The sequence below is a fragment of the Lepidochelys olivacea genome, assembly GCF_965140295.1.
Source record: "Lepidochelys olivacea isolate rLepOli2 genome assembly, chromosome: 13".
Lineage (NCBI taxonomy): Eukaryota > Metazoa > Chordata > Testudines > Cheloniidae > Lepidochelys > Lepidochelys olivacea.
In genome coordinates, this window is record NC_140423.1 from 1,014,082 (window position 1) to 1,027,020 (window position 12,939).

At 52.4% G+C, this 12,939-nt stretch overlaps 2 protein-coding genes across 3 annotated transcripts; one reads left to right on the plus strand and one right to left on the minus strand.

Annotated features, from left to right (window-relative positions):
* The first annotated feature begins 63 nt into the window (after nucleotides 1-63).
* On the plus strand, nucleotides 64-5,047 carry NEURL2 (neuralized E3 ubiquitin protein ligase 2). 2 transcript variants are annotated; one of them, XR_014713925.1, is made up of 2 exons: nucleotides 64-4,235; nucleotides 4,527-4,640. XR_014713925.1 is itself a non-coding variant. In XM_084646425.1 (2 exons), the coding sequence occupies exons 1-2, from the start codon at nucleotides 964-966 to the stop codon at nucleotides 4,640-4,642; spliced, it is 792 nt and encodes a 263-aa protein (XP_084502551.1). In that variant the 5' UTR covers nucleotides 71-963; the 3' UTR covers nucleotides 4,643-5,047. The 2 variants fall into 2 exon arrangements, 1 of the variants encoding a protein (XP_084502551.1); XM_084646425.1 differs by having other exon boundaries at nucleotides 71-1,639; nucleotides 4,527-5,047.
* A 3,935-nt stretch (nucleotides 5,048-8,982) lies between these two features.
* ZSWIM1 (zinc finger SWIM-type containing 1) lies at nucleotides 8,983-12,275 on the minus strand. Its single transcript, XM_084645313.1, has 2 exons — nucleotides 12,153-12,275; nucleotides 8,983-11,168 (listed from the first exon to the last, which is right to left on the minus strand). Exon 2 carries the CDS (start codon nucleotides 11,014-11,016, stop codon nucleotides 9,166-9,168), a length of 1,851 nt encoding a protein of 616 aa, XP_084501439.1. The 5' UTR covers nucleotides 11,017-11,168; nucleotides 12,153-12,275; the 3' UTR covers nucleotides 8,983-9,165.
* Between the last annotated feature and the right edge of the window lie 664 nt (nucleotides 12,276-12,939).

Sequence of the window (12,939 nt, forward strand, 5' to 3'; positions counted from 1 at the left end):
TTGCGGCTTCTGTCCCGTGCGGGAGCAGCGCCGCCTGGCGGAGGGGCCGGGCGCTGGGCGGGGCAGAGCCGCGTCGGGCCGGGGGGCGCCCGGGGCGCAGACGGACCCGCCCCGTCCCGTGGCCCTGCCCGGCTGGGGGTGTCGGGGCGGGCAGCCGGGCCCCCTGCCCGCAGAAGGGCCGGTGGGCGGCTTGTGACCCAGGCCACCCGTGGGCCAAGTCGCATGACCCCATGTCCCGTCTCATAGGGACAGCCCCGAGATTCGAGGCTTTTTCTTACATAGCGGCCCCTTAGCCCCCCGCCCCGATGCTCACACTTGCTGTCTGGCCCCCTCGCTCCGGCTGCCGGTAGCAGGTGGCCCCGGGCACAGATCGCCAGGCCCTGCCTCACTCGGAAATACACCCAGGGCGGCCTGCCTGGGTGAGCCCAGCGCCGGGGGCCGCAGCCGCGGGGAACCCGCCCCGGGCCTGGAAGGGGAGGCAGGGCCCGGGCGAGGGAAGGGCAATAACAGCAGGCCGAGCTGTAGCAAAGTGTTTAATTTTCATGCTCGGGTGCCGGCTGTGACAGCATTGTCCACCCACAGCCCCTTAGTGATGTGAGCTCCGCTCTGCTCAGGGGGACATGACACGATGCCGGCTTATTTTCTCCAGCTTCGCTCAGGCTCTCCATAGCAGCTTGAGCTTTCGTGAGCTAAGGCTGACTTCATCGGATGCATACTGTGGAAACTGCAGAAGACGTCTTCAAGGTGCCACAAGTCCTCCTGTTCTTTTCGCGAATAGAGACTAACACGGCTGCTACTCTGAAACATAGCAGCTTGGTGGCACTAGGACCCTTGAGAGCCTGAGTGGGGCTCTGCTTTCCCGATTAGGAGTGTACAAATGTCACCACTCGAGCCAGGTGCTTGAGCCTGACGGGCCTACTTAAAAATAGCCACAACCCTGTGCTCTCTGGGAATGCCACAGAGATGGCTGCTGCCTGCCACCCACCCACCCGCTTCCACCTCGTCCACGGCACCAACATCCGCATCGACCCCTCCCACACTCAGGCCACCAGGGTGGAGAGCTTTGCCAACGGACTATGTTTCAGCCAGGAGCCCCTGGAGCCTGGACAGATCTTCCTGGTGGAGATCGAGGAGAAGGAGCTGGGCTGGTGTGGCCACTTGCGGGTGGGGCTAACAGCACATGACCCAAGAAGCCTGGATGTGGTGCCAGAGTATTCACTCCCAGACCTGGTCAATATGGGGGACACCTGGGTTTTTGCCATCACCAGGCACCACAACCGTGTTACTCCAGATGGCTCGGAGGCTCGGGTCCAAGGCTTCCTCTCAGACCCCTACCTGCTCATAGAACAAGTCAGGATTCCCCGAGACAAGCTAGTGGGACGGAGCAGGCCTAGCCAGTACAGCCACATGCTGGATGACTTGTACAAGACAAATGTGCTGCCCCCGACAGCCCGGAGGAGCAGGATTGGGGTGTTGTATGCCATCCGGTCTGACGGGATGGCAGACATGCACATCATCATCAATGGAGAGGACATGGGACCGAGTGCCAGGAGCCTCCCTGCCTCCCGCCCACTCTATGCAGTGATCGATGTCTTTGCGTCAACGAAGAGCGTCCGTGTCATTCAAGTGGAATATGGCTGTAGGTATCTGTGTTTCCTCCCCTCCCTGTAGAACTATGCTGGACAGGCCCTCTCTGGCTGGATCAGAGTTCAGGAAGGTCAGAGTGGGGTGAGGCTCAAAAAAACTACTTACATCCAGTAAGATTAAATGTCTCAATCTACAAGGGGCACAAGCTCAGATACCATGGTGCTGGGCATGGGACTGACAGATTAGACAGGAGAAAGCACTCATTTTCTGCTGGATACAGCTTTACCCCTGAAAATCAGACCTAGCTCAGGTTCCCCAACACTCATTTCTCTGACCTTCCATCTCCTGCATCTCTGACCTCTCCATCTTCTGGCACCCTGGCCTTGTTGCCTCTTTTCTCTACACTCCAGAGGCTCTCACCTCTGTGTCCTGATCTCCATGGCTCTAGTTTCTGCCTCCCTGCCCTGCCCACCTCTAGTCCCTGAGTTCCTGACTGCTCTCATTTTTGTGACATTTCCAAGTTGGGATCAGCTTAGAGAGGCAGTTCTGGGCTGAGGTTTGGGTGCAGTGAGCTGAAACAGTGTGTTGCCATTTATGTGCTACAGAACTTCCAGGGACTCCTGTGTTACGGCCTCTGGTGAAGATGTTCATAGTTAGGGATAGTGGGTACAGGACCATCCAGCCTATTCCAGTAGCGGTAAAGTCATTTCCACCCCACAGCTGTTCAGTGGGCCATGTGTGAAATCAGTTTGGTGTCTCAGTCAAACTCCTGATGGGACAGGTGGCCATGTCACAAAATCCACCATCGCTAATTAGCCACCTCGTTAGCTACCTTAGAGAGGCCAGGTACTAAGTGAGACAAGGAGACTGTGTAAGAACTCTTGACAGATGTTAATGGCTAGTAACATAAGAATTGCTATGCTAGCTAATATGCCACATTTGTTGTAATGGAACAGTGCTTATTGACTGATACCTGGATTCTAGATGTGAGGCCACATGTACAACACTACGATAAAACCAAAGAACAATTATAAATATGGAACAGGCACAAGAGTGACTTATCGATGTAGGGGAAGCCTTCCCTTGTTTCACTGGCTTAAAGTTCAGATTATTTTGGCACCAAGGCTAAAATCCAGTGGTTTCTCAGCTAGTTGTTTAGAGTTAGTTCTGTGAATATCCAAACACAGGGAGATAAGATGTGCTCTGCTGTGCAGGCTTTTCAGTCCTAGAATGATATTTTGAACCTGACTTGTGTATTTGCATGTGCGATTATCAATCATTAAAACTACTTTGATCAAACAGGACCTCAATGCTCTAATGAGCGACTTTGGTAGCAAGCAGCCTCTCATGGTATTCCTGGACTGGACCACACCTTTTGTGGAGGGCCTGTGTCCAGCTCAGAATGTGAATAAATATCTTTTTCCCCGTCAGCCCTCTAGGCTGGAAGCTGTTGGGGGCAGTTGCAGTACCAGGCAGGTTGCCTCAGCATGTTCACTCGGGCTTTGTAAAATGGCTGGAACTCATGCAGGAGGCAGACTGTGGCTCGTCTCTCACTTAACTTGAGGCTTCAGTAATTTCTATTTCTGCAAAGCTTTCTTAGCATGTAAAGAGAAGTTTTACTGCCCCTGTTTATTGGCCAGGAGCCAGTTTGCAGAGTAAACACAGAAAGCAGAAGCTGCCACTATTGGTGATGCTTGTGGGTCACAAGTGAGATTCAGGGCGAGTGGGCCTGGGGAGGAAGATACTGCTGCAGATAGCAACAGAGAGACTTCTTACCTAGTCCCCTGGTCATAACAACCCGAGCGCCCAGTGCCTCCACGTTAAGGTAAACAAAACTATCTGAAAATACTCCCAAGCTCAGACACATCCTCTAAATAGTGGTAAGATGTTTGGGCTCAGTAGTGCTCTACTTGTATCTCTGCCTCAGACTGCACCTCAAATTCCTAGAAGTCACCAGCACTTACGGCAGCCATTTTACACAGAGACATTGAGCAAGAGTTCAGGTTAATCACAGCTGACGGGTTCTTAACCACAGGGCTGACACAATGGCCAGATCATTCCGTCCTTTGAACTCTCCGAGATGGTCCTGTAGTCAGGGGTGGGGCACTGTAGCAGGATAACATGGGGTGAGCAGGCCTTGCTACTGCCTAGACTGTACTATGGATAGCGAATTCACTCTCCAGGAGTTTCTGGTGACTTTTACCAGAATAACTCAAATAACTCAAAGAATTAAGAAATAAAATGTCTAGAAGCACCCTGTAGATTTTATTTTTTCTGTTGAGTGTTGAGAACCTTACAGGGAATCTGATGGGACTTTGGGGGTGGGATCAGAGCCTGCGGCCCAGCAGGAGTACTGCTGCAAGGGAACAGAGAACTCACTGACTAAACCAGCTCTAACCAGTTAATCGTAACACTGTTGTGAAACCAGTCTCTTGGGGAATCCCCAGGCAGACCTCTGAGGCATCCAACATTCAATCCTGCGTGTTTGCTAACTCAGGGACAGGAAGAGAGAGAGAGGGGAGGGCTAGGGAGCAGAAGTTCATGCAGAGTTTAGATGAATTAATAGGGCCTTTTCAAAATCCATCAGGAAAATGCACCAGCACAGGCACATAAACTGCTCTCCTAGGGTTTACTGGGAGGACAGAAAAGTAAGTACTTCCATCCTTCACTCTCCTGCTTCTCATCAGTAGCCCTCCCAAGGGGCAGCACTATTTGCCCGGAGAGCCTTGCCCCAACATAATCAGCAGGCAGATCTTTGTGAGTCTGAATTAATGGTGCCCTTGAAGCAGATTAACCTGCTGCTGTCCCAGAACAAACTGCCTTCCAGGAGCCACTGTCCTCTTCTCTTCTGCAACAGTGCCGCCTGCCTCCTAAGCTTGGGGTGATTCAAATGCTCTCAGAGCAGCAAGCTCAGCTTCTTCCTTTCCTTCCTCTTTCAGTCCCTTCCTTACAGACCCTCTGTAGACTGGTCATCCAGAAGCACATTGTCCACCGATTGGCCATCGATGGGCTGGACCTGCCTCCACTGTTGAAGAACTTCTGCAAATACGAATGAGATGACAAGATCTCCTTCAGCAGGCAAGCCCTTCAAACTTTCAGACCCTGTGAGTGACCAAGAATGGCCTTCCAGAAAGGGATCCATGCTTCCAGAACTGCTCTTCCATCTTCAACCAAGGAGCCCCAGGAGCAGAGGTGACCCCCCACCCCCCACTTCACAGCAGCTGACTGGAACCTCAGCAGTTACACCCATCCTGACACACATTGTGCCATGGAAGTCTGCTGTGCCATAAAATGGCACAGAGACCACTGGAATGGCAGAGCCTTACAGCACAGACAATCGATAGCAGAAGGGAAGGAATCGCAGCAGTTGGGGGATTCCCTGCACACAAAGGGATATGGAGGGATTGGTGCCAGATTGTTGTTATAAAAATGAGAGGATAATAAAGTGCTTCAAAACAGAAGCAAATTGTTGGGAGTACTGGTGTGGCCTAGTCTCAGACTCCTCCACATAGCAATGGGGAGAGGGTGGCACAGAATATCCCCCTGAGGTTGTGTCAATTTCAGGTATTTCAGAGTCAATAAACTTGCCCTAACCAAAGGAGTTGGGGGATATTCACTTCCCATCAGCATCCTGCATAAGAAGGTTCCGAAGGGACAATCCAAGTGGAGCCCTGGCTGCTTCTTCCAGGCACAGAGGGACTCAGAGCCATTAGAAATGGAATAGATGAAGCAGGGGTAGAATTCCCTGCTTTGCAGGATCATGAGATCTCAGTGGGGATGAACAGAGAGTTAGAATCGTGGCATAAACAGACAGGGAGGTCAGTGGCTTGCTGGTTCCAGTGTGAGGTAAGGTCAGGGCCTGTGATGCTGGTTCTAGAATGGGGAGAGGTCAGTGCTGGTACATTATGGGGAGAAGAGGCACCAGCCTGAGTCCTACACTGGCAATGTCTTATTTAATGAAGGAAAAAGCTTCTTCGGGTTTTTTAACTTCCATCCAAGGTAACTGCTTTTCCTTCCAATATGGAATCATTTTGTACAGAAACCAGAAAGTGATTGGAAGGTGGCTCAAAGATCTGTTTGCTGCATGGCCAATTTACCCATCAAATAGAAGGTTTAGGATTAAGGGCTTGTTACATCACAATCCACACTTCATACGGAGGCCCAAATAAAATGCCACCCCGAGGTGGCATGTAAACAGGACATGACTATATCATAATTATCTCAGCAATCCCTGCTTTGTACAAGGCCTTTCCATGGTCCAGGAAGTTATAATCATATCGTCCTATCTGCCCTGCAAAACCAAGCTGCATATTAACTATGTCAGAGCTCCCCGTAATTGAGCTCTAATCCTCCATCCCACTCTGGATGGAAGGTGATTCCACCCCCACCCCTAGCTGTAGATTAGCCGGTCCATTTGTACAGATAATACACTCTTGATGGGTCAGCATCGCTCTGTCCCACAGTAGGGCAGCAACATCCAAGTCTGCAAGACCTTCCTTATTAAATTCCTCAGGAAAGCCTGCCTGCTACCCCTCAGAATGAACACACTCTCCATGTTCAAAGCACTGGCCAAATGTTAACTAACTCTCACCACACTATGGAGAGGGGGCTGAGAAGAGAGGCTAATGGCCTCAAGCCCAACTCCTTTCTTTCAGCTGGAAACAAAGAGAGCCAGCACCATGTGAGGATCAGTTCTTTGCAGACTATGTCTGTCAATCCCACCAATGGCTGGGCAGGTGTTTGCACACACAAAGCAAGCCTCTCTTTGAAAATCGGGCCTTAGCTCATTAAGAAAAAATACAGCAGAGCTGGGATTGGAATGCAGTTGCCAATGCAATGTGCGATCACTAACCCATGCGGCTTCCAGCTCACAGGGTGGAGTGGGATGCAGGAGGAGAGCGTCTCCTGAGCCCTGCAACTGGAATGAAAATTACACCCTAGTTCTCATTCCACTGGTGTAATTTCTCTTAGGAAAGATGTTTACTTAAAAATAGTGATGCCTTATTTCCAGTGTTTCACATGTAATGGTAGATGTAATGGACAGCCCTGGGATATGAATGCAGCAGAGACCCTGGTACAAACTATGTATATTGTAAATCAATTCTGCCACAAACTGACTTCTTGCTCCTCAGGCACCTATCTAGGAACATGCAGGACTACATTTTCAAAGCTAGGCCTCAGATTTGCAATTTCCAGTGCTGGGGCACACCACAGAATGTTAATGTGCTCAATTACAGAGCACAGCGAGACCCCTTTGAAAGCACGGCCGCTTTATTTTAGTGGTTGAAAGGCTGTTTATGCAGAGACCTGCCTCAGCCCTGGAGCCCACCTGTTGAGGATTGGCAGAAGCCCAATCTGCTATTAACATTCAGTCTTCTCCTCTATCTTTTCCTTCCCCCTCACAGATGCCAGCAGACAGCTCCAAGTGGCAAAAAGCAACCTACTAAGTGTTTATCAGTCTGGGGAGACATCTCTTCCTGCTGGGGTTTTGGTTCCAGGAGTGCTCAGACGGAAACCACAGGAAATTGCAGCTCCTTCACACATAGAAGCAACCCTTCTGTATCAGGAGAAGGCACTAAAGCAGCCTTGTAATGGTGCCCAGCAGAGTCCAAGGTTCCCTCTCAGTAGCAGATCAGGGTACAGGGACACAAGGTGGGAGCCTTACAGTGGACACTACTGTGGAAGGTACTCTAGAAAGTTTCCCCAGCATAAACAGGATGAGATCTCTGTATGGGATTATCCATCTGAATGGGTCAGAGACAAGTGGCCATGTGGCCCCTCTGGCATGTATCCAAGTGTCTCTGTGAAAGGATATCCTCCAACTCAGCAAAGGAATGGGCAGCACGTTGGTGAGCTGGGCAGCCCAGGGGGAGACTTCCCACTGGCTACCTGTGGATTTCCTCCCAGAGGTGCTTTTCTTATGCCCATAAAACTCAGTAAGAACAGAGGTGGACAGTCAGTGCAAAACCCTCCTCCCGACATCTGCATCCTCACTCTTGCCATGATGATAGCTGGCATCCCCACAGTGCCTGTGCCAGGGATTAAAGAGGAGGATCTGATCAGAGCTGCACAGAACTTCATGACAGAGAATCCAGAGCAAGGTGTACAGGGGGAGATAACTCCAAAAAGGACAGGGGATGCACAGTTCTGGAAGAAAGACAGACCAAGGAAGAGACCAGTAGACACAGGCTTCCAGCCCCTTTCCATAGCACACTTTGAGAAGTAAAGCCAAGGAGAAATTCACAATTCAAAGCAAAAGGCTTTCACAAAAATATTGGATGCTATATTTACATAAAGGAGATTATATTACAGAACTCTAGCTCAAAAGGAAATATCTAACCATACAGTAGTTCTGTTCCTGTGAATGGAGTGTTGATTCGGAGGTTAACAAAACTGTGAATGAACCATTGATAAAAAAAAAACCACAAACAATTTGATGTGACATGAATAAATCAGGTTAGCTAGGGTGGGACAAATTACTTACCTAAATAGCACCTTCTGTCCTATTCCCTCACCACTCCCTGCTGGCTGGTACAGAATATTATATCTACATATCCCTGCCCCCAGGGTCTCTTTGCCTGAAGCTGCCAGAAAGGGACCGCACACCAACCCATCCATATATCCCCATGTCATGCAACAGCTCTTACTGGCTGGGACTGTGGCTGCTCTCTCCTCTGCATGCCCCCTTTGTCCCATTACAATACCTGTCCCACTACTGTATATCTGATTTCTCCACTTCCCTGTTTGTCTTCCAGTAACTCTAATTTCAGATTTACGGTAACATTGATTTGTTCCCTCCGCCCATGTCAGTGACACACCTGTTGATGATAGAGGGCAAATTTAAGAGTTGCCATAACCAGCCAAACCACTCCAGTGCTCACAGCAGAGGCTGCAGACAGCAGCTCCCTGGTAGCATGGGTTGCTACCCTCCAAGGTTTGTGGCTCCTTAACAAGCAGGTTCAGTTAAATAATTAGAGGCAATGAAGTGAGACGAGAAAAAACAAAAGATGTGGTTTCAAAACAAAGGTCTGACTTCACATGAGCAAATACTGCTCTACCAGACTAGTGGGAAGCCCCATGTCACCATGACAGGGAAGGGAGGGGAACCACAGGCTGGCTCAGATACACACCTGGGACTAAACCATATGAACCCTGCTGCAATAACAGATAGCAAAAGGATCCCATGAGGGTCTGAATGCATGAACTATGGTTCAGGCAAGTTAGTCCCAGGTATTACCCTCCTCCCCAACTCCATTCCCAGCAGGGTTTCCTGTTGGCTAGGCCAGAGACAGACTTCCTACCTAAGTCCACTTCCTTAGGTCTCATAGGCAAGAGGAAGTGTTCACCCAGTAGATATTTAGGATCTGAAGCCAAAGGGGAAAAACTACCATGATGCAAATTTAAGGCTCACATTTATTAGTTTCTAAGGAGAATAAAGTGGAAGACATACCACTAGATTACATTTTAACAGACATTTTTGTAGTATTTCACACCTCACTTCTCCTAGAGGCCCAGAAAGCTGGAGAGTCACACCTCGAAGAGGCCTACAGCAGAGGCACAGAGCTCTCCAGTTCTGAACTACAGCTTCACCTGAACATAAGGTCCAATCCAGCTATCGGCCAATTCTCGGAGGGTGTTGTACCTCCGATCAAACTCCTCCCTGCTGCACTGGGTAAGAAGCCGGCTAATCTCCGCTGTAAGAAAGGATACTGCTAAGGATTTATCCAGAGACTCATTCCAGGAGCTTTTCAGAACCTCCAAAAGGCCATCAGTCCCATTTTGCCCTGCCTGAGAGATATTAGGTTCCTTCTGCCATTGCTCGCTCAGCATCTCTGGCTGTAAGTTCTTCTTATCAGAGTTCAACACAGCCAGGATGTGCCTGCAGGGCAGCTGGAAAGTTTGATTGAAGTGGCAAGTGCAGCTTTTCAGGCTCCTTTGGTTCACTTTGTGGGTGTCTTCAAGGATCTGTATATTGACTATGTCTTCATTGGTGCCTATGAGCTGCACAGACTTTTGTGCCACTGCAAACTCGTTCAAGCATAGTCTGGCTGCAGGCTCTGTGCAAATGTCTCTCAGTGACTGCCTGATGCAGTCTTCAGTCTCTTGGTTACACGCCACACCTTGGTCACCCTTTGGGTCTTCAGTGATGATCTCCAGTTTAATTTCATGGGATAAAGGATCCAAGGGGCTCTGAGGGTTTGCTAGCTGGTTCTGCGAGGCAGGCAAGGGATTCTGAAGAACCAGGGGATTTGGAAGGGAATTCTGACCTGGCCATTTCTGATGAGCTGCTGTGAGATTGAGAGAAACTGGCAAAGAATACGGAGCTGGCTCGTTCTGAAAAGGGAAGATCTGAGGGGCTGCCAGCTGATTCTGAAGAAGCAGGGAGCTCTGAGGAGCTGCCAGGGGATGCGGAAGAAGAACCAGGGGATTTGGAGGGGAATTCTGACCTGGCCATTTCTGATGAGCTGCTGTGAGACTGGGAGAAACTGGTGGAGAACTCTGAGCTGGTTGATTCTGAAGAGCTATTTGGGTGTTGTGAGAGGTTGGTGGTGAGTCCTGAGCTGGCAGGCTCTGAAAAACTGTCTCAGTAGACATGGTACTGCTCAGAGGGTTAACAGAGAACAGCACAGCATCAGGTGGCCTCTTTGAAACACACTTCTGGTAGTGTTTCGCCAGAGAAGTGATGCAGATCTCCAGAGACAGTCCAGTGCAGAAGACCTGGCTTAAGCCCCGTGTGATGATCTCCAAGTCTTTAAAATACTGATTGCATTCCATCCAATTCCTCCATCTGTGCATAGCCCATATCTTGTCATTGAGAAGCCAGTGGGTATGAAGCTGGGGAAGCAAATCTGGCTTTACAAAGTCACTCAGGATGGTATGCATCATTTTCAGGTTGCTTTCAGTGGCTGCACACATAGTGTTCCTCAAGGCATTTAAGATCAGTCTCTCTGAGATGCATTCCAAAGACATCTGATGAATCTTCTGCTGCAGGTGCTTGCATACATGGAAAACAGATAGCTGCACCTCTGCAGATGGGAATGCTTCTGAAAGTGTCTGCAACAATCGAAAGTGTGGATCTACCAGAAAGGTCTTAATTTTCTTCCACTCAGGGTTGAAGGCCTTGAAAGTCCTATACATGTGAGCCAGGCTTTCTGCAGATTCTTTAACTGGGACAGCAAAATGAATTACCTTTGTCATCTCACCCTGCAGCTTCAGGAAAGGTCTGTCCACCATGAACATATACAGAGCTTTGCCCCGCGGATTGTGGGTTCTGTGGATGAATATGACATCAGGAAAATGCACAAATATGTTCCTCATGAGGACGGTCTGGAAGCTGATAGAGTCCAGCTGAGAGTTTTTATCTAATTGATAAGCGACCAGGGAGCCACAATCAAAGCTCAGCAGTTCCTTCACGGTAACTAGGGCCATTGTTAATCTGAGGGGTCTATTCCCCCTTTCCTCACAGCATTCAGCCCCGACTCTCTTGATGACTGGGCGATTCCCTGTGATCCATCCACGCTGGGAAAGCCAGGGTCCTGGCGACCATCCCAACGGCCACACGGCCTCGGCGGGTGACGGGCCTGCAGGGAAGGAGGAAGAAGGGCGGAGTCAGACGGCTGCATTGGGCATGGCCACACGGGCAGACACCGGGCCAGGGAGCCCCAGAGCAAAGCCCAGCTGCGGGGTGCCGCCTGCAGGGGGCAGCACGTCTCGGGGGGGGGGCAGATCGCCCCCCACGGAACTGGACTACGGAGGTGGGGCCAAGGGAAGGGAGAGGTCCCGGCATGCACTGCTCCAGCCCCGCCCTCGTGTGTGTGGCGGGGTGGGCAGCCCCACCTCCCGGCATGCACTGCTCCAGCCCCGCCCTGGCTGTGCGCGCGGGCGGGGGAGGGATGGCCCCACCTCCCGGCATGCACTGCTCCAGCCCCGCCCTGGCTGTGCGCGCGGGCGGGGGAGGGGTGGCCCCACCTCCCGGCATGCACTGCTCCAGCCCCGCCCTGGCTGTGCGCGCGGGCGGGGGAGGGGTGGCCCCACCTCCCGGCATGCACTGCTCCAGCCCCGCCCTGGCTGTGCGCGCGGGCGGGGGAGGGGTGGCCCCACCTCCCGGCATGCACTGCTCCAGCCCCGCCCTGGCTGTGCGCGCGGGCGGGGGAGCGGTGGCCCCACCTCCCGGCATGCACTGCTCCAGCCCCGCCCTGGCTGTGCGCGCGGGCGGGGGAGCGGTGGCCCCACCTCCCGGCATGCACTGCTCCAGCCCCGCCCTGGCTGTGCGCGCGGGCGGGGAGCGGTGGCCCCACCTCCCGGCATGCACTGCTCCAGCCCCGCCCTGGCTGTGCGCGCGGGCGGGGAGCGGTGGCCCCACCTCCCGGCATGCACTGCTCCAGCCCCGCCCTGGCTGTGCGCGCGGGCGGGGAGCGGTGGCCCCATCTCCCGGCATGCACTGCTCCAGCCCGGACCCTGCAGGAGGCCTCCGCATGGCGACGGAATGTCCCGGCGTGCCCCGCCCCCGCTCCGCTCCCGGAGCCGTCCCGGCCGTTCTCCTTTTCTCGCCCGCCCCCTCTCACCTTAACGCGGCGCCTGGTCCGTCATCGCCGCCATCTTCTTTGCTTGGCCCGGGGCACAGACTGACAGCCAACCAAACCACCAATCATAAAGCGGCTGTTCCGGAACGCCAGCCAATCAAAAACAGATCCCGACTCTTTTCAGGCGAATCCACCAATCAGAGTACAGAGAGAACGGACAGACTAACCAATCAGAGGATAGCATGGCCTTGAGCGGGAGTCCGGTCTCCATGGTTACACGTCCTCCAATGGGAGCGGTGGAGAAGGTCGCAGCAACATTTCTCAGACCCCGCTGGGCTGCGTCATGTGACACCGACCCCCTCCCCCCCAGAAGCAGGCGGTGCTGAGCCAGGGCGGGAAGGGACCGCGGGAGGTTCCAGTCCAACCCCTGCTCAGAGCAGGGCCAACCCCACCCAAACCGCCCCCCCAGGGCTGTGTCAAGCCGGGCCTTAAAAACCTCTAAGGAAGGAGATGCCACCACCTCCCTGGGGAGCCCAGTCCAGGGCTTCACCCCCCTCCTCCTGAAACAGTGTTTCCTAATCGCCAGCCTAGCCCTCCCCCCCGCACCTTGAGACCACTGCTCCTCGTTCTGTCATCTGCCACCCCCGCGAACTACCCAGCTCCATCCTCTCTGGAATCCCCCTTCAGGGAGTTGAAAGCAGCTATCAAATCCCCCCTCATTCTTCTCTTCCACAGACTAAACAATCCCAGCTCCCTCAGCCTCTCCTCATAACTCATGTGTTCCAGGCCCCTAATCATTTTTGTTGACCTCTGCTGGACGTTTTCCAAA

What these genes read in the sequence shown, in the direction of transcription:
- NEURL2 (XM_084646425.1), top strand. Translation starts at nt 964, where the DNA reads ATGGCTGCTGCCTGCCACCCACCCACCCGCTTCCACCTCGTCCACGGC. An exon ending in CATTCAAGTGGAATATGGCT is followed by an intron (nt 1,640 to 4,526) that starts GTAGGTATCTGT and finishes TTCCTCTTTCAG; the next exon opens with TCCCTTCCTTACAGACCCTC.
- ZSWIM1 (XM_084645313.1), bottom strand. Translation starts at nt 11,016, where the DNA reads ATGGCCCTAGTTACCGTGAAGGAACTGCTGAGCTTTGATTGTGGCTCC.